General features: G+C 49.7%; 1 protein-coding gene across 1 annotated transcript; it reads right to left on the reverse strand.

Annotated features, from left to right (window-relative positions):
- Window positions 1-464: 464 nt before the first annotated feature.
- Window positions 465-1,421, reverse strand: LOC134434189 (olfactory receptor 14I1-like). Its single transcript, XM_063182869.1, has one exon. The coding sequence runs from the start codon at window positions 1,380-1,382 to the stop codon at window positions 465-467; it is 918 nt and encodes a 305-aa protein (XP_063038939.1). The 5' UTR covers window positions 1,383-1,421.
- Window positions 1,422-20,817: the final 19,396 nt, after the last annotated feature.

Raw genomic sequence — 20,817 nt, forward strand, 5'->3', positions numbered from 1 at the left:
CCAGCCCGGAGAGCACTCAGGCCCTGAGGCAACACCAGGGCCACCAGGGCAGCAGGGCGAGGACACGGCAGCAGCACTGGCAACACCAAGTGCTGCTTCTGCTGGGCACAGCTGCTGGGCCAGCCCTGCTCTGCCCCCAGCTCTGCACACAGACATTGCTGCTGCAGCTCCAGAGAAAAGGCAACAAAAGGGCATCTCTGCAGAAAACTCTGCTGGGAGATCCTTCAGTTTGTTTAAAGCCACCAGGAGCGCAGCCCCTCATTGACACAGTCTGTAGCCGTAGGGAAGGTGGAGAGAAACAAACTAAGGAAGGGCACAAACAATTATATTTATTAGTGGACAAGGTTAAAAAAGTAAAATAACAACAGAAAGAACCTCCAAAATAAAACCAACAAGAAGTATCAACGATGACTTTTATTTCAAGTGATTTGCAGAAATTGGCCAGCCGTTTAATGTTTCTGAAATCATCCAGTCAACTGTCCCCACACTGCAGCCTTGAGCTCTTGGTTTCTCAGGCTGTAGATAATGGGGTTCAGGGCTGGAGGCACCACTGAGTAGAGAACTGACAGGGCCAAATCCAGGGATTGGGAAGAGATTGAAGCGGGTTTAAGGTGAGAAAACATGACAGTGGTGATGAACAGAGAGACAACAGCCAGGTGAGGGAGGCAGGTGGAAAAGGCTTTGTGCCGTCCCTGCTCAGAGGGGATCCTAAGCACAGCCCTGAAGATCTGCACATAGGAGAAAACCATGAACACAAAACATCCAGAAAATAAACAGGCACTAACAGCAAGAAGCTGAAGTTCCCTGAGATATGATTTGGCACAGGAGAGCTTGAGGATCTGTGGGGCCTCACAGAAGAACTGGCCCAGGACATTGCCACGGCACAGGGGCAGGGAAAATGTATTGGCGGTATGCAGCAGTGAATAGAGAAAGGCACTGGCCCAGGCAGCTGCTGCCATGTGGGCACAAGCTCTGCTGCCCAGGAGGGTCCCGTAGTGCAGGGGTTTGCAGATGGACACATAGCGGTCATAGCACATGATGGTCAGGAGGAAATACTCTGCTGAGATGAAGAAGATAATCAGAAACAACTGTGCAGCACACCCTGCATAAGAGATGTTCCTGGTGTTCCAGAGGGAATTGTGCATGGCTTTGGGGACAGTGGTGCAGATGGAGCCCAGGTCGCTGAGGGCCAGGTTGAGCAGGAAGAAGAACATGGGCGTGTGCAGGTGGTGGCCACAGGCTACGGCACTGATGATGAGGCCGTTGGTCAGGAGGGCAGCCAGGGAGATGCCCAGCAAGAGGCAGAAGTGCAGAAGCTGCAGCTGCCGCGTGTCTGCCAATGCCAGCAGGAGGAAGTGCCTGATGGAGCTGCTGTTGGACATTTGCAGTTTCTTGGCATGGGGATCTGTAAAAAAAGTAATCATGGAATAGTTGGGCTTGGAGAGGACTTTAAATATCCCAGCACAGCCTGGAGGCACTTTTCCCCCTGCTGCCTGCCCAGGGCTCTACTGCCTGGAGCTGTCCCTGCCAGCAGCTGCTTCCCTGTGCCCAGGGCTGGGCCCTGCCAGTGCTGCCAGAGCCCAGCCCAGCCCTGGGGGCTCACCTCTGCCCTGCAGACCCCTCCCAGCTCAGGCACTGCCCAGGGGCACCTCTGGCTCTGCAGGCTCTGATGGCAATGTCAGAGCAACTCTGAGGCGGCTGGAAATGTTACACTGATGCTGCGTCTAAGGGCACCTGTGCTGATTTCTGTCACTGCCTGGTTTAGTATGATCTGATAAAAAAAACATTTTTCTTTTTCTGAACCTGAACTGAGTGATTAATATATGTGTGCAATTTCCCATCCAGGCAATCCAGAACAGTCGATTATAAAAGCAGTAATTTCCCTTCTACGCAGCCCCTGCCTTGCTGTGCTCCCATTATAATCTACTTGGAAATGTTATGCAGTTAAATGTCATACTGGGAGCAGTCCTGAACAATGCAGCATCCTCCCCACACAAGGAGAACACTTCCAAGCCTTACCAGCTGTCTCCTCCCACCCAGATCCTGTCCCCCAGTGCTGGCAGCAGAGCCATGGCTGGCTGAGAGCTGTCCCTGGCAGAAAGCAGAGTCGCTGCCCCAGCACAGCGCCCTAAGCTGCAGGACCCTGCTCTGCAGGACAGTCCTGGGCACCCCTGTCTGCTCTGCATAAGAGACAATCAGAGAATGTACTCACAGGGTCTGTAGGCATTGGGATGTTCCAGCTTCAGGAGATGGCTCCAGGAGCTGCAGCAGCTGCATTGTCCTGCAGCCAGAGGTTCCTGTGCCAAGGGCTGGCAGTGATTGTGCCCCAGGCACTTCTCAGCACCTTCCCAGCCCTGACTGATTGAAGCTCTCTGTGCATCTGTGCTGTGCCCGGGGACGGCTGCAGGCAGTGCCCCAGCCCTACTGGGCTGGCAGAAGAGCTTCTCATCAAGAGAAATGTGCTTTTGAAGCTCTTCTTGGTTACCAGAAGCTGCCTCTGTGCAAGGAGCCCAGCCCAGATGAGCAGCACAGACATAGCATAAGGACTTTAATGAGCCTCTGGGGCTTTGTGCTCAGACCCTGAACATCAGTCCCTGAGATGGAGCTGAAGAAACCTCTCCAGAACTCCAAGTCAGAATCCAACTCCAAACTTTCCTGAAGTTTTAATGGGTCCCACTGAGGGACAAAACTGAGAAAGTTTCCCCAGGCCCCATGCAGAGCAGAGAACTGGAGGCTGTGCTGACAGGTGGGGACAAAGAGAAGACAAGTCTTGGTGCCCTGGGGCACAGCAGGGTCTGTGCCACCAAGGGCTGGGAGGAGACACCTTGTCCTGAGGCCCTGGGGCCTCCTGGCACAGCCCCAGCCAGGCTGGGCACTGTCAGCCCCTTGTCCTGCCCTCAGCATCCCCCCCTAGCCCACATCCCAGTGGCCTCAAGGATCTGCTGGAAGGAGTCCCTGGGGAGCCTTGCTCAGGAATGGCCCTTGGGGCTCCTTCATGCTCCCTGCAGGGACTGCAGGTTTTTCAAAGGACTTTGGGCTTGGCTTTTGCCTTGCAGTCTCTGAGAGGTTTGTGCAATCACAGCCTCTATTTATCTGCTGTAATGAGTCCCTGTAGAGGCTTTATCAGTAACAACACTCAGTGGGGCCCATTAATGCTTCAAGGTACTTTAGTTATTTTAAGGTACTTGTTGTTTCCCTTTTGATACAGACTCAGTGAGGGGTTTGTGCAATCATGGCCCCAATTATCTGCTTTAACAAGTCTCTTGAGAGCTCTGTACTGACACTCAGTGGGGCTGAATGCTTTGAGATACTCAAAATTTTTAAGGTACTTTGGATTTTCCTTTCCACACTGAATTTCTGAGTGATTTTTTGAGGCATCCTGGCCTCCAGTTCTCTCCTCCAACGGATCCATGAGAAGCCTGTGATTGGGATGGACCTCAGTTGGATCTAATCATGCTTTGAGACACTTTGGGTGTTTCCTCTGACTTTGACTCCTGGAAAGGTTTGTGCAATTTCCTCTCAGGCCCTGAGGTTCCAGGGCTCAGCTCCAAATGCACCACGGGGCTCATTAGGATCAAGCAAGTCCTGACAAACCATGGCTGTGCCTTGATTTCCCTCGCTCCAGTGCAGTTCAGCAGGAAGTTTTCCTTTTACAGTTATGGAGAAATATTTCAAGTGAGTTTCCAAGAAATATATAATCCTATTTTAAAGAGTATATTTTATTACTCTTTTCTTTAGAGAAGAGATGATAGCAGCAATCTGTGCTTGATATTGATGAAGGGCTGCTCCTAAGGAGGTCTGACCAAGTCAGAAAAGTTGTACCTTTGAGTTGTGGACAACCTTGTCCAGCATTCCCCAACCCCATGTGAGAAACTGTTGTGACTTTCAAAAATTTAAGTGGTTTATTAAGACCTTATCAAAATACTACAGAATGATCTTGATTTTCATATCTTTGATGTGAAATGAGTTCCCTGGTCTGAATCAATCCTGTTTGCCATCCCATATCAGGGAATATTCTGATTCTAGAAGTGTTTTACTCACAACATTGGCATTGGCTTTCACAGTACCACCTCCACCCAATGAGTCACATGATCTACTATCACTAGGAAAAACTTCCACCGTTTTATGTGGGGAAGCTCGGTAAAGTCTACCTGGATGTTTTGGAAGGGCCATAAGGCTAGTTCTCACCCTCCTCTGGGTGTTTTCCTCATTATTTTCTTATTTACTTGTTGACATATCACACATCATTCAGTTACTTGCTTAGCTATTCTGAAAATTCCTACGCAGCCCCAATCCCTTAGAAATTGATCACTTAGCACTTGTGTACCCCAATGTGTTTTTCCATGTATGCCTTCTAGCATTTTCTTGGCCAGGGGTTTATTCAACATTTTCCTCCCATCTGCTAATTTCCACTGCTAATTTCCACTTCCCTTCACTATCTTTCTTGGCTCCTATTTTAAGGAGATCTTCCTCTTCTGTCCCACTGAATTCAGGGCCTTTTGGCATTTCTCTCATGGGGGTTAATACTATTATTAGTTTTTCTGACTCTGATTCAATTGAATTTTTAGCTTCTAAATCAGCTAAATTGTTCCCTCAGTCCTCCTGAGTCACCCCTTTTTGATGTCCTTCAACAAATACCACTACAACTTCCTCTGATAATTGTAAGGTTTCTAACTCTTCTAAGTGAAATTTTTTGTGAATCAGTCCCTTTCCCTTTGAATTTAATTGCCCACTCTCTTCCCAATTTTTCCAAGGGTGTGCACCACTCCAAAAGTGCATTTTCAGTCTGTATATATTTTTTCTCCTTTTATGTGCTAATTTTTCCAGAGCTTGTTTTAGGGCATACAACTCACACCTTGGGCTGACCAGCTGGAAGGTAACTTCCCCTTTTTTATTGCCACTAACCCTTCATATCATACCTCGATACCCTGTGCCCCTTTATTACCCGTGAAGATCCATCGATTGTCATTTTCCACCTTGGAGTGGTTGATCTGGTAGGTCCTCTCTTATTTTAGTTTGATAGTTTATAACCTCTAGGCAATTATGTATTAGTTCCTCACTTGGTTCTCCACACAAAAACTGGGAAGGGTTGAGTTGGTTACTCACGATCGGCTCTAAATCATTATCTATTAAGATGGCTTCATATTTTGCCACTCAGGAATCAGTGAGTAATTTCGCAGCCTTTTGGCTCAGACTACTCCTTACTGAGTTTGGGATATATATCTTCAATTTTCCCCCAAAAGGTTAATGTTTTGCTTTCTGCTACGAGTAGGGCAGTCACTGCCACAGCCTGAATGCAGGATGGCCACCCCCAGCTGACAGGCTCTAGTAATTTTGATAAATAGGCCACTGGTTTCCTGGATCCTCCCCAGTCCTGGGCTAACACTCCATGTGCTACCCCTTGTTTTATATCCACAAACAGATAGAAGGGTTTGTCTGAGGCAGGAAGACTCAGTGCTGGTGCACTGACTAATTTTTGCTTTAAAGCTTCAAACTTGTTCATCCTCTTTTCCCACCTAATCACTTCTTCAACTAACTTTTCATACAAGAACTGGATAGCCTGTGTGTATCCTTCAATCCATAGCCTACAATATCCCAACAGGCCTAAAAACCTTCTAACTTCCCTCTTAGTTTTTGGCCATGGGAGTGAGACTATCCCCGTAATTCTCTCAGGGTTCAACCACCAGCTCCCTTGACAAATCACATGTCCAAGGAATTTTACTTCCCACTCTACAAATCAGATACCAGATACTGAAGTTCTTGGTCCCTTGGAAGATTTAACAACACTATGGTGGATTCCCAAATGTATTTTTCTTCCTGTCCTGAGAAAAGCAAATAATTTACATATTGGAAGAGCTTAATCTCAGGTTTGATGGAGAAGAATTGTGTTACTTCTCCTAGGGCTTGACCGAAGAGGTTTGGAGATTTGGAAAACCCTTGGGGTAACCTAGTCCACCAAAAGTGTTTCTTACTCCCAGAATCAGGGTCCTCCCATTCAAAAGCAAGTATATCCCTGCTTTTCTCTGCCAGGAGACCTGCCCAAAAAGCATCTTTTAGGTCTATGACACTAAATCACTGGTGTGCTGGGGGGATATTTCTCAGTAGTGTAGAGGGGTTAGGCACTCCTGGATACCAATTCAATGTTCTTTTGTTCACTTCTCTCAAATCTTGGACAAGCCTGTAAGTCCCATCTGATGTCTTTACTGGTAATATGGGTCTTTTATGGGTGAACATACATGGTTCTAAGGTCCTGTCCTCAAGTAGGTCCTGGATCAGTGGCTGCAGTCCTCGTCTCCCTTCCAGGGAGAATGGATATTGTCATACACAAATTGGATAGCTCTCATTAACTATTTTTATTACCTATAGGTTTCATGTTCAATTTACCTTGGTTTTTTTGTTTTGCCCACACCATCTCATGAATTTTGTCCTCATCTTCTTCTCTTAATTGGAGAAGCTTAACTACCATTTTCCCTTCCTCTAGGAGCACTCCAATGTCAAACTGCACCTGTAAATCCCATCCTAATAAATTTCACCCTTCATCTGGAACTAATAGAACATCCCCGATTCCTATTTTATTTGTTCCTTCAAACTTTATTTGCTTTATAACTGAGGCTTTGAACCCTTCCCCTTTAGTACCTACTACTTGCACAGTATCTTGACACTTTTTGCACCCCTTTGGGATTCTACAAACACAAACTTTTTCAGCCCCTGTGTCTAAGAATTCAATTTCTTCATCCTGGGAATCTATTTTTAAAGTTATCAAGGGCTCTTGAATGTATACTATCCCCAGGAGGTAGAGCCCTTGACACCCCTAATCTTCTTCTTTTTGCTCAGTCTCATAGACCCTCAGGTCCTTTTACTTCTGGAGGCAATTCCTTCTAATATTCTCACTCTCTTTACAGTGAAAGCAAAGTCCTAAGTTCCCGTTTCCCAAACTCTCCTTTTTGTGCCCAGTCCCAAGGAGCTGCACCTCCCCTCCACCTATCTTCCCGTACCCAGAATCTCCCTCCCTTATCCAGGTTGTTCTTCAAGTGCTGGTTTCCTTTCCTAATAGAGTTGCCATTACATTGGCTTTTGCCTTGGCCTTCTCTTCATCCCTTTTGATACACCATCTGTGCTTCCTTTAAAAGATTTTCTTAACCTCTTTAATTGCCAACCATCTAACTTTTCTAACTTTCTCCGTATATCTGGCCAGGGGTGAGTGACAAAATTTATCTTTAGTAAGATCTGTCCAGCCACGGTGTCAGGGTCAACTCCTGAATACTGCCTTATATATTTCCTCAACATTTGTAACCACTCTGTTGGGGTTTCTTCCCTCTTTTGCTGCTCATGAAAAACCTCACTGGCATTTTGAGTATGTGGAGCTGCCTCTTTTACACCTTTTACAATCAATGTTCTGTATTCCTCCATGTCTTGCCTACCCCCAGTGCTATTGTGGTTGCTGGTGGGGTGCACTATGGGCATTTTCAGATCCCCAGGAGGTCCTTGCATATGGTCCATTTCCCATATCCATATCTCAGCTACTCAGATCATCTGTCTTTCTTCTGGTGTGAATAGCATGGTCATTATTGATTGCATCTCTTCCCAAGTATAAATATTGGGCCCCAGAAACTGGTCTAACTGTTCCACTGATCCAGTGAGGTCCTCTAGTAATCCTTTCAATTATTTCTTGAACATTCTCATGTCAGAGGAACTGAGAGGCACAGTTATAAATCTAATTCCTTCCAGCACCCCACACAGGGGTACTTCCCACGGGGGATATAATCCTGCTGCTTGGTTTCAATCCCCTGATCTGCTTTCCTCTCATTGTGCCACCCTGTTTCTGGTGTTTTGACAAGGCCCATCGGGGGTAGGGGAGGTGTATCTGGGGCTATTGGAGGTGGAGGGGGTAAGTGTTCTAATGGGTCCCATTCTTTATTTTCTGATACTTTAAACATGCTCACCTTTGAGGGTGAACTCTCCCTCCCACAGCAGGCAGCATAGTCAGTCTCTTCCTGATTGAATGGTTTCTTAGCTCTTACATGGATGTTTAATGCCTGACACATCCATTCTTCATCTGACCCATATCTTGGCCAGTATACATGATTGCTCCTAATTTCCCTTCTGGTCCATTCTGCCATGCAATTCTGAAACACTTGGAACTCATCCTTATCTGTGATATTTGTGTCATATTTCCACTGGGCTAGTTTCCTTCCCAGTGGGCTACCTGGATGTATACCTCCTGGTACCTCTTCCATTTCTATTCCTCCCTATTTGCCCATAGTCCCATCCTGACCAGCCCATCAAAGGCCCTCCTCTGACAGAGCCCACCTTTCCAACCACAGGCCCTCCAGACAGAGCCTGCCTGTCTCAAAAGGGAAAAGGAAAGGGGGAGTGGGGAAAAAAAGAAACAAGGGAAGGAGGAAAGAGAAGGAAAGGGAAAAGAGAAAAAACCAAAAAACCGTACTTCTCTTTTTACAAGTAAAAATAGAAAAAATTTTTACGATCCAAGGGCTTCCATATCACTGGATGGGTCCCTGCCCTTCCTCTCCTCCTCGGTTCAATGCTCTGGTCCCACAGCCACACTCTGCTCCCTGTCCCTTCTGGCTCAGCTTGGCTGTGCCCTGCCCCTGGCCCAATTCACCTCGGCAGCTGCAGTCCCACTCCTGGCCCAACCTGGCTCAGCTTTGGTGGCTCTGCCCGTCCCAAATCAACTTGGAGGCTCAGCCCACCCCAGTTTGGCTCAGTTGCTGCAGTCCTGCCCCTGGCCTGACTCGGCTCAGCCTCAGCGGCTCAGCCTGCCCCGATTTTGTTCGGCTCAGCAGCTGGTCCAGCCTGACCCCCTCGATTTGGCAGCTCTGCCCTGACGTGACTTGGCTTGGTCGCTGGACTGCCCTGACTCTCTTGGCTCCCTTGGCACACGAACTGCTGCACCGGCTCCTGGGTGACCCTCTGCAGCAAACCCCTCGGCGGTCACCCCGCTTCCAGCCTGGCTTCGGCTGGCCCTGGAAATTACAGCATTGGCTGTGCCCCAGAGGCTGCCCCTGCTCTGAGCACCACACGATCCACCGCGCCATGTGGAGCTCATCGGCTCCCTTGGTGTGTGCTGGATGGGAATCCCACTGTGGGTCACCATCCTGGCACAAACACAGTTTCCCTGATGGGTGAACACTGCTCCCAAGTCCCCACAAACCCTTCAATGTCCCACCGGCTATGGGGTCCTTGCCTATGGGATCCCCACTTTCCTCCCGCGCCATGTGTCCCGCAGTTCCTTTTTCCTTTCTACCACCATATATCCTGACATTTCAAGGGGCCAGGATGGATCCAGTATATTACTAATGTGAAGCTCACTTTCATACACTGGAATTACAGAGTCACAATCTGGCCAAAAATAGTTATGTGGATGGTGCTCACCCCCTTCCTCTCTTTTCTTTATCCAGTCTCCTCATGTCTTTGGGCTTCCAACCCTCAACTGCTGGTGGAACTGGGAGAGTCTGATAGACTCTGCCCAATCTGTGGTGGGGGCGCCCCTTTTGAAAACTCCTAAGGTCACCAGGTGTATTTCCCAGATGAGTCCCCATTTGTGAGACATGATGCTCACTTCCAAAAATTTAAAAGGATTATTAAAACCTTTTAAAATAATACAACAGAAGACTGAACACAGAAAATATTACGGCACTGGGAGCAAAGGATTTTTTCCCACCATGTGCTTGCCCACACAATGGATGTTTTGCCTTCTAACTCTTTAGCCTCAAAATCTTGTTAATCAACTCTTTCTTTGCTGTCCAGTGGTGCAGGTCACTTCCTTACATCTTGATTGGAGGTCAGGTGTTGCCCTAATAACAAGCCGACCCTTCCAAAAACCCCAACTACCAGGAAAGCCTGTGATAACAACAAAACAAGGGGGAGTAAAACAAACCTGTAAATCTATAGAGCTTGTATTAACATATCCATAACATCTGCCTTTTGTAAGAGGCATCAACCATCACATTACTGATCTATCACACAATTATTTCAAAACTGCTTTCTGTTTCACCCTGACTGTCCTAGCAGAAGAACAGGGCATTTTTCATGCACTTCCACAAGGTCAGGCTTCCAATTTCATGAGGAATCTTGGATGGAAATGGCCATATTAAGAAGGAGAAAAGCAGAGAAAATGGATTAGAAATTCTTAGAAAAAATTCCCCTTCTTACAGACAAGGTTCACCAAGTCATTCCTTGCATTTCTCCTTTTCAGATCCTTTCAGTCTTCTATTCTGGGAAGTGCAGCTTCTTCTGCTGCTTATCATGAACTGACTGTGGTCTTGATTTATTCCAGCACAAGAAATATACAATCTTCTAAACTGAAAACAGAAACAAACTGCCTCTGACAACCAACTTTCATGTTCTAGATCACTTTCCATGTGTCTATGGAGATGTGTGAATGATTATCACACAACTCTCAATTTCTGGCTGCAGCTTCTGGAGATTCTTTCTCTGAATTCAGTCAAGGTTGCATTCCCCAACAATTTCTGGTACCACCTCCTGTTTTCCAAGGTTGGAACAGTCACAATGAAAACCTCACCAATGGCACAACTCCCCAGTCCACCAGGAAAAGAAAGGACAAGTTGTCAAGTAATCCAAATATTTGTCTTGCTTTGCTACAAGAATTCTGCTGCACACACAGTGTGGAAAGCCAAGAGAAGCTGCAGTTGGTGGCACATCTTGTGACAGAAGCTGCCCCTCATTCTCCAAAAAAGGTTCTTAAGAACCTTCAGTTCTTAAAAACTGAACCAGCTTTCCAGAAGTGAAATGACAATGGAATGAAACCATCTGAAATGTTTTCCTCTCTTTATTTCTATGCTTTCCTTTTACATCTTGCACTACTTCTCCATGCCATGAATTCCAAATACATCTCACCTCTAAGATCAATGACTTAGTGAGTTTTAGACACTCTAAAATACCATGAGCTGCACACAGTTTGCATTCCCCTGTTTTTGCTGGAAAGCACTGCTGGAGCCATCAGTGCAGTGCTTGGGTCAGGCCCAAATCCTGCAGGCAGGGAATGTGCCCCGGCAGTGTGTGACCCTCAGCAGGGACAATGCTCAGCAATCCTGCAGGCAGGGAATGTGCCCCGGCAGTGTGTGACCCTCAGCAGGGACAATGCTCAGCAGCGTTGCTGTGCTCGGTCTCCATGGAACCATGCCAGGAGCAGCTGCTGAGCTCAGAAGCCATCGCAGCCCCCGCCCTGCTCCAGAGCCCCTTGGCAGGGTGGGCTCCTGCCCTGGCTCTGTGTGCCAGGAGCTGGCAGCGCTGGGTGCAGGGAGCCCAGGGAGGGCACAGAAACGCTGGGTGAGAAATGCTGGGGCACAGCGAGATGGGCGAGTGCAGCCGGCCAGGGCAGAGGAGCAGCACGCACAGGGGGCACAGCCTGCAGGACGGATGGCCAGGGGGAGAAAACAACAAACTTCTCAGGAGGGCGGAGAACAAACTTTTAGTTGCAAACTTCAGAGAATGAGGTACTTGGGAAATCCTAAACAACATGGAATTAGAGTGAATCACTTGACAAAGCATTGATTGAGCACACTCTAACCTGTTCAACTTCAAGTCATGCAGATTTTGAGAAGAGGAAGTCAGGAGGAGAGGGAGAGAGATCCACAATCAGCCTTGGATCCAGTGCCATCTCAGCTGCTGTGAGCTCCGGGGGCCCTGGGACGTGTCAGTGTCACACCCGTGTCACAGCCTGACCTGCTCTGATCCCTCTCCCAGGTGGGGTTTTCGGGGTGCCAGGGGCTTGGCAGCCACTTTGGGGCTGCACCAGAGGCTGCAGTGACTGGGGTGGGGAAGTGACCACCCCACCTATGCAGAACTCTCCCTGCCCCAAACACACACTGAAGATGTCTGGAGCCGTTCATCATTTCTCTGCTCTCCAGCACTGAGGCAATGGACTCTGGATACAGCTCTGAGCTCGTGCCCAAGGCAACCACCCCTGGCAATGGGGGTCCATGGAGCTGCTCTCAGGAAACCCCCAAGAGCTGGGGAGTGGCCCAAAACTGCCTCAGAAATGTGAGATAGGTCAAAATCTCTTCAGGGATGTTGATTATTCAAAAACTCACTAAGTAAAGGGCTCTCCCTCCCTTCATCATCCCCAAACTTTGGCTGTCTCATTCCAGACTCCAGCCCACCTCCCAAGCCTCACCCAACACATCCCACCACTCCTGGAAATCATGACCCCCTTCCCAAGCTGTATTTCCCCCATTTCCCACTTCCCAAGCCCCATCCCACCCATCCTGCCCCACCCAATGCCCATCTCACCCCTCCTGATTTGAAGTCCACTTCATACAATCCCCTTCCAACCCTATTCTACCCTGAGGGCCTCAGTAATTGAGTAATTTTGGGGTGGGATTGAGTAGGTTTTTGTGGCATTGAGTGGTTTTGAGCTGACAAATCTATCCCTCTTGTCTTTTGAAGTGCCAACAAATAAAGACAATTAAACCAAATACCCCCAAAACTCCCCCATATCCTCCCAGATATCTCCTGGAATCCAAGATTCCCCCAAAACACAAGTAAAATGTGAGGCTTTAGATGCCTTTAATTTGTTGATTTTTACCCTGATTTTCTGTGATTTCAAGGGAGAGAGATAAATCAAAAGATAATGAGAGGCAAAATAAAAGGAGCACCAGCCACTTCCGACTGTGTATCAAAGGGAAAGCGGGTCACCAGGGCTCTGACCGATGTGGGTCCTCTCATGGGGCTGGAGTTGGAGCAGTGCATTAAGCTCTTACTGCACCTGGTGCTCTCACAGGACTTCCCTTACTGGTGCCTCCGTTGGTGTCGGGTAAAGAACGAACCATCTGAGAAGCTCTTCCCACACTGGGGACACTCGCAGGGCCTCTCCCCTGTGTGGATGCGCCGGTGGGTGGTGAGGATGGAGTTGTGCTTGAAGCCCATCCCGCAGTCGGGGCAGCGGAAGGGCCTCTCATCCCTGTGAATCCGCTCATGTAAAAGGAGGTGGGTGCTGGTGTGAAACCTCTTCTGACACTTGGGACACTCATAGGGCCTCTTGCCGGTGTGGAACCTCTGGTGGAAAACCAGGTCAGACCTGTGGCTGAAGCTCATCCCACATTCCCCACACTCGTAGGGCTGTTCCCCAGTGTGGATCCTCTGGTGGCAGATCAGGTTGAATCTCTTCCTGAAGCTCTTCCCACACTCCAAGCACTTGTGGGGCTTCTCCCTATCAAGAAGCTGCTCCTGAGCTCTGGCTGAAGCTCTGTCCACCTTCCTGGCATAGGGTGGGTCTTTCCTCCTCAGAGCACCCTGGGCTGGGTTTGGAGCCCATCCTTGTGCGGGATTGCCCAGGGCTTTTCCTCCCCATTGGGTTACTGTACCACGGAGCCACTCAAAACAGCCTCTTCTACGAGGTTCTGCTGCAGGGATTTGTCCTCCCTGGTCTCCATCCTCAGCTCCTTTTCTGGGGTAGGAACGACAAGGACAGGATGGGTTTTGCCTCTATGCCAGAGGAAAGAGGAAGGAGATCCCCCCAGTGCATCCCCAGCAGGACGGGGTTGGCAGCAGGGCTGTCCTGCAGCCAGGGGCCATGCTGGGCTGGGAGATGGAGCAGGAGAGAGGGGGAAAGGGGCACTGACTTCCTCCTCACCTGCCTGGGTGTCCCGGGGCATCTTTCTCTTCCTCGCAGCCTTCTCCTCCTCCATATTGCCAAGGTTTGGGAACAGGAAATCCTGGTTTGGGGAAAAACAAGGTGTGAATGCCTTGGTTTGGGGATTCCTCCCACCCAAGTCCATCACTAGAAGTCATCTGGTGTCCATAAAAACCTTCAAAAATCAAGATTGAATTAAAAAAAAGCCACCAGATTTTCCCATTTCCACTCTCTGGGGTTCTGGTGGTCCCCATCTCAGGGCTGCTGGAGATCCCATGGGCACTGGGGATCCCCCTTCCCCAGGGTCCTGCTTAGGGATGCTGGGGGGTTTTGGGGTCCCCTTCTCCAGCCTCACCCCAGTCCAGTCACTAGGCACTCTCCCCTCTTCCCACCAGCCTGTCCTGGTTTAGGGCAAATTTGTGAGAAAATCTCCAAAAGAGTTTCCTCTTGAAAGCAGATTCAAGTGGCCCCTCCCCCAACTGGATCGAGAAAATATTTTCATGGAGAAAAGGGGAAAACCTGTTTATTTAACAGGCAAAACATTCATCAGCACAAAAAATGAACAATATTAAAAAATAAAACCTCTTGCACCTCCAAAATAGATGACAACCTCAGAAAGTCCCTCTGTGGGCTGTAGCTCGGCTCACTCAGTCTCTTATCAGTATCTTATCAGTCTCTTATAAGTCCCTCCAGCGCTGGAACTGCCCTGGCCCAGGCTCAGCCTGGTGGGCCACAGGTGCGAGCTGCCAGTGGTGTTCTGGGTGTTCAGTCCAGAGCAGGTTTAAACAGCTCCAAAGAAAAAGAAAAATCACAGTCATGGGGACCTCTCTGCCTCAGCAAGCTAAAAACTAACTAAAAGCAAAGGAGAGCTCTGTCCTGCTGTCTGTCTGTCAGCAGACAACTTATACCTTAGGTTTTAAGTTTTTCTGTTCTGTTTTGGTGAGCAGCTTTTAGCTTTATATTAACTGTTACTGGGATCTTTTCTCAGGGTGAGGACAAAACAATCCTGTTCTAGCTGGAGACTCAAGGACAATCTCTTCAAACTTCAGGCCCAAAGCATAAACAATGTGAAAAGAGGGCGGGTTAGCAAGGAGGATGAAACTTCATAATTTGAAGTTATTAATTGGACAGTTATGTGCAAATGGACTAAAACTTATAAAAATGTGAGATCTTGCGACAAAGCCCTCCTTTGCTCATCCAGGCAGAGCCCCAGCTGTGGCTCCGGTACTGGCAGGGTGTGGCCTTTGAAGGCACTTCAGTAAAAATCCACTTTACTTCTCTTAACTCTGTCTGGGCTCTGTTCCAGCTTCTTAAGGCATCACAACAGTCCAGGAGCCGGAATGTGGAGGAGTGAGTGCAGTGTATGAAAACAAACTGCAGCTTCTCCCTCCTCCCCTTCTCTCTCAGAACCAGCCTTCAAGGTGCAGAACTCATTTCTAGGCTAAACAGACCGATGGGGGTACGAGCATCATGAAGTCACCCCAGGACATGCCCCTGTCAGGGTCAGGCGGTCCCGTCCCCGCCTCATCTCCGGGCTGTCGGGGGTCCGCCAGCTCTGGTATTGCCCCTTCCCCTCTCCCCGCCCCGGAGGTCCCCGGTTCCACAGCCACGGCTCTCACAGGGATCCCCAAAACCAATGTCCCGCCCCGTTGGTACCGGGCCATCACCACATGGACCCCTGGGACCCTCCCGAGGAGCGATCGTGGCTCCTCTCCCCCCGAAAAAGCTCCTCTTAGGGAGCCTGGAGATATCCGGGGCTCGAGTCCGGGATCTGCTGGCTCCGAACTCTCTCCAAAAAATCCTCCCGGAGACCCCTGGCTGGAGCTGCGGCGAGTTCAGCCTCCGCCCTCACCCGCGGCTCGGGGCTGAGGTTGATGCAGGCTCAGTGTGCGGGCGGTGGGAGCAGTGGGATTCTCCCGCTCCTGCTACTCCTCCTTGTCCTCCTCCTCTTTGTCGTCGTCATTCTCCTCCTCCTCCTCGTCCTTCTACACCTTGTCTTCCTCCTCCTCTTCATCCTCCTCCTCGTCCAGGGCCTACTCCTCCTCCACCTCCTCCACATCTTCGTCCTTGTCCTCATCCTCCTCTTCCTCATCCTCCTCCTGGTCCTCCTCCTCCCTCTTGGCCTCCTCCTCATCCATGTCCGCCACATCCTCACCCTCCTCCTCCTCTGCCTCTTCCTCCTCATCCTCCCTATCCTCGTCCTCCTCCTCCGCGTCCTCCCCATCCTCATCCATCTCATCCTCCCGACTCTCCTCTTCCTCATCCACCTCCTCCTTGTCCACCTCCTCTTCCTCCACATCTTGGTCCTCGTCCTCCTCCTCTTCATCCTTCTCCTCCTCCTCACCATCCACCTCCATGTCCTAGTCCTACTCCTCCTCCTCGTCCTCATCTTCCTTGTCCTCCTCCTCCTCCTCACTCACCTCCTTGTCTTCTTCCTTCTCATCCTCCCCCTCCTCCTCCGTGTCCTTCTCCACCTTCTCCTCCATGTCCTCATTGTCTTCCTCTGCATCTTCCTTCTCCTCATCCACCTCCTCCTCCACATCCTCATCCTCCTCCTTATCCTCGTTCTCCTCCTCCTCATCATCCTCATCCTCCTCGTCAACAGGACAGGAGATTTTCTCCTCCCTCTTCCCTGTGTGAGGATGAAGCCCAGCTGCCCTTTTCTTCTGGTGCCTCCTCCTCTCCTCAGCTCAGGATGTCAAACTCCTCAAAATGAGGAAAATCCCCATTCCCTGTCTCCTTGTGGCTGCAGCCTGGAACGTTCACTCAGAACAAAAACTTTTTGACAGCCCTGCTGAAAATGACACTGGGAGCAGGTATGTGAGAAATGGAGGAAAATGCGTTTTGATTGGAAATAAATCTACAAAATTTTTTCTTCCTGTCCCATTCATTTTCCATCAGTTCCAGTTCTCTTTGCAGAGTGCCACGTTCTCAGCTGATTGTGTTTGTGTTCTCCCTTCTCTCCTGCCTTTCTCTGCCTGCTCCGTTTCTCTCTTAGTGTCTCCCTTGACCCAGGGCAGATCCCACCAAAGACCCTGCCCTGATTTAATTCCCAATCCTGGAGCTACAACAACCATGGGTGAAGTTATGAAGGCTGGCAGTGAAATGTCACTGTAAGATATTGCTCCACTTGGATTTTGGCTCCTTCTTAAGAGCTTTGCCTCCCAGGGCAGGAACATCTTTTCCTGTCTGGGAACTGGAATTCCAGCCCCTGGGAGTGTGTGCCATGGATCCCAGAGGGGCATTCCTGAGGCTCCCAGGGCGCTGCTCCTGCCATGCCTCCCAAGGAACTGGACAAAGTGCAGCAGCTCTGTTGGTTCTGCAGTGCCACAATGGCCCCTGGTTGCACGAGTTTCCCTACTGCCAACAGATGTTCCTTAGTTCCCATGATGCCCTGCTGTGTCACCATGGATATTTGGTGTCATGAAGTTCTTCAGTGTCACAATGGCCTTTCTCACTCCATGAAGTTCCGCAGTGTCACAGTGGACTCCTTGGATGGGCAGTGTCAACATGGACCACTGGATCCATGTGGCCCTGCTGTGTCACCATGGCTCCTTGGTTCCATAGGACCCCAGGGTCACAATTGACTCCTTGCTTCCACATCACCCCCTCAGTGCCAAAATGGCCCCTTTGTTCCATGGGGAACACAAAAGTTTTTTAGAAACATTGAGCAAATCCTGCTCAACACACCTGGGAACATGTTTGCATTCAAGAGAGAGGTAGGTTAAATGTTAGGATGGCATCAGCAGCTTCCATCTGCAACAGAGATCCAGGGAAAGGACAGAGACAGAGAATTCAGCTGCAAGACTCAGCGAATTCTGCTTCCAGAGATCATTTCTGCTCACACTGTCCCTTGTAGAAAGGTGACACCATTCCAGGCAGCCTGGACTGAGCAGGTGGTTCCTGCGTGGGGTTTTTTGTTTAGGAAACCTGCTCAGGCTTTTCCATTCCATCCTTCCACACAGGAAAACTTCTCCTGTGCCTGTGTGCAGGCAGAGCCCTGAGGAGAACAGGTGGGACATGGTGCAATGGTCTGGGACATGGAGCTGCGGAGCTCAGGGGACAAGGTTCTGCTGCAGGGCACAGGGATGTCAGTGCCTGGTGGGCCATGTCAGACATGATGAGGCTGGGGGTGAGGAGCAGCTTGTCCAAACAGGGTCAGCCCTCAAGGGGCTCATTCTTTACCATGCCCAGACCTCCTAAGGAGACATTCAACATCAAGATCACCTGGGGAATGCTTCTATCAGCTCTTCCCTGAACTGAAAAATAAAAAATATTGCCTGGAGTAAACAAGAAAAGTCATGAGGTGCACTTTGAAATCTTCCTCCTTAAAAGAAATCCAAACTGACTCCAGCCAGTTGCACAAGCCCTGGACACTTGGAGGACAATTGAAGGAAGAGAAAGAGCCTCCAAGGTTTCAGTATTTTGATGATCCCCACGGTGGGTTTGGGCCTTATTCCAGGACCCTCAGGCACTGAGAGAAGGCTGAAGAAGCTGCTCAAGGAGTCAGCAACAAAACTCCAAGTCCTTTGGAGCATCACTGGGCCCCACTGAGGGCAGGGACTGACAAAGGCTCCCCAGGGACTGTGGAGAGCAGATCCTTGAGGCCAGGATTGCAGGGAGCCAAGGACTCTGAGCAGGGAACTGCAATGCTGAGCAAGACCTGGGCTGGTTGGGGGAAGCAGAAAGGCCAAGCCCTGAGCCCAGCCTGGGACAGCAGGGCCTGTCCCTCACAGGTGGCTCGGGGCTGTTTGTGGGGCAGGGGCATGTGAGGGGCAGCAAGGAAAAATGTCATAAAACTGTGTGACACTCCAGATTCTCATGGAACCAAGGGACCAGTCGGACACTGGGGAGATTGTGGAACCAAGGGGATCATTGCGGCACTGTTGGGGCCCATAGAACCAAGGCACCAGTGTGACACTATGGGGCCTCATGGGAACAAGAGGCCATTGTGAGCCTGCAGGGCTGGAACACCCCAGAACACTGAAATGCTGGGGGTAACCAAAGGTTCCTTGACTTGTGTTTGGTGCACAGGAGAAACACCAACCAGATATTGTCAACATGGGCAGATGCAAAGAATATTCTGGGTAGGAAGGGAGCCTCAAGGATCATCAAGTCCAGCTCTTAAGTGAATGGCCCACAAAGGTATTGAACCCACAGCCTCAGTGATACCAGCACCATGCTCCAACCAACTGGGCTAAGAGGTCAAAATGACACAAAATTTTACAGGCAAAATACAGGCAGTCAAGGAACTTTGGCAAAGGGTTTAATACAACACCCACTTCAACATAAACCTCTTATCATAGCATTAATTTCATTGCCTTAGCCCATTTAACCTGAAAACTGTTAACCCTTAAGATATTAAGTTACACAAAAAATGTCCCAGGTAAGTAGGATTAGAAGGAGAAGAAATAAAGAACAACAGAAAGACAGAAGATCTATAGAAAGACATGCACATAGGTACCAACCACTCTGGTTCCAGCCTCAACAGCAAAAGAACCCCAGAGGAAGGCAAATCCAGACCATGGGCTGGCCTCATGCTCTGGCTTTTAATCCCCTGGGCCTTCACGGGCCCGTCCCTGGGGTGGGACTGCCAGTTGCTTGCCCAACCAGAGCCAGGGTAGCACCAGCTGCTACTGTGTGATTGATTAAGAGCTGGGCCAATCAGACGTGGGTCAGGATACCCCCTGCTGTGTGATTGACAGCTCTGCCAGGCCAGGGGCTCTGTCCCACCATAAACCAAGGCCTGACCCGGCCATGGCCCCACACAGGCATTCTGAGCATCCCAAGGTGTCTCAGAACATCGATCTCATCTAGCCTCTGACAGGGACCATGGTGACACTATGGAACCTCATGGAGCCATGGGTCACTTGCGACAATGGAGATCCAAGGAAACTATGGTGTGAGTATAGAACCTCATGGAATCAAGGAGACCATTGTGCAACTCAGGAGCCCTATAGAAGCAAGGGTCAATGTTTAAACAGTTGGGCCTACATAAAAAAGGAGCCATTGTGACACAAGGGGCCGCATGAAGCCAAAGGACCCTTGTGACTCTGTGTGGGCCCATGAAACCAAGAAGCCATTGTGACCTTGCAAGACCTCATGGAATCAGAGAACACTGTGTCAGGGTGGGGACCCATGAAATCAGTGGAACATGGAACAGGTCTGCCTGGTTTGGACTCCTGGGGGCTGTCAGGGCCCACTGAATTTGATACTTCAAGTGCCACTTCCCATCTGATTGTGAAGCACTAGGACTCCGTGCTTTCCTTCCTATGGGAAAAAACTGTTTTTCTTGTCTAGTCACCCATGGCTAAAACTGGGATTCTGCATCTAAAATTCTCTATATCCAAGGGTTACTCCCAGACAAAATCTGCTCGTACAGTCAAATCTGGCTAGGCTTGGCCTCTGGTGACTGCCTCTCATCTGCCCCTGCACCACTGGGGCTCACTTGTTTCCTTCCTATGGAGAACACTGTGACATTGCAGGGCATTGTGGAACCAATAGGCCATGGTGACAGTGCAGGCCCTTGTGGAACCTGTTCCACTGTAGGAACTTGTGAAACCAAGGGGAACATTGTACCCTGCAGGGTACCATGGATCCAAGGAGCCACTGTGACCACTGTGGGACTTCGTGGAACCAAGGACATCTTTGTGGCTCTGTTGGGCTGCATGGTCCCAAAGGGCCAGTGTGAAGCAGCAGGGCTTTGTGGAACCAAGAAGCCACGGCTGCATTTCAGGGCCTCGTGGAGCCAAAGGGCCATTATGTTCCTGCAGGGCACCATGGATCCATGGAGACCATTGTGGCATTGCAAGGCCCAGTGGAATCATGGAGACCCATTGTGACTCTGTGGGGCCCCACGGAACCAAAGGGCCATTGTGACCCTGCAGGGCCTCATGGAAGGAAGGGGCCGGGCCATTGTGACACTTTTGGAACTTGTGGAACCAATGGGATCATTTTTGCTCTACTGGGCCCCAGTGGAACCAAGGGCCATGATGACACAGAGGGACTTCATGGAACCCAAAGACCATTAGGACACTGTGGGGACTTGTGGAACCATGGAGACCATTAAGATCCTTGTTTAACCATCAAGGACGTGTGTAACTAAGGGGACATTATGACACCTTGGGGCATCATGGAAGCAAGGAGCTGCTATGACACTGCAGGGCCCCTGTGGAAACAGAGAACACAAAATAGGTGTGGCT

This window comes from Melospiza melodia, unplaced genomic scaffold (assembly GCF_035770615.1).
Source record: "Melospiza melodia melodia isolate bMelMel2 unplaced genomic scaffold, bMelMel2.pri scaffold_32, whole genome shotgun sequence".
NCBI classification, from domain to species: Eukaryota; Metazoa; Chordata; class Aves; order Passeriformes; family Passerellidae; genus Melospiza; species Melospiza melodia.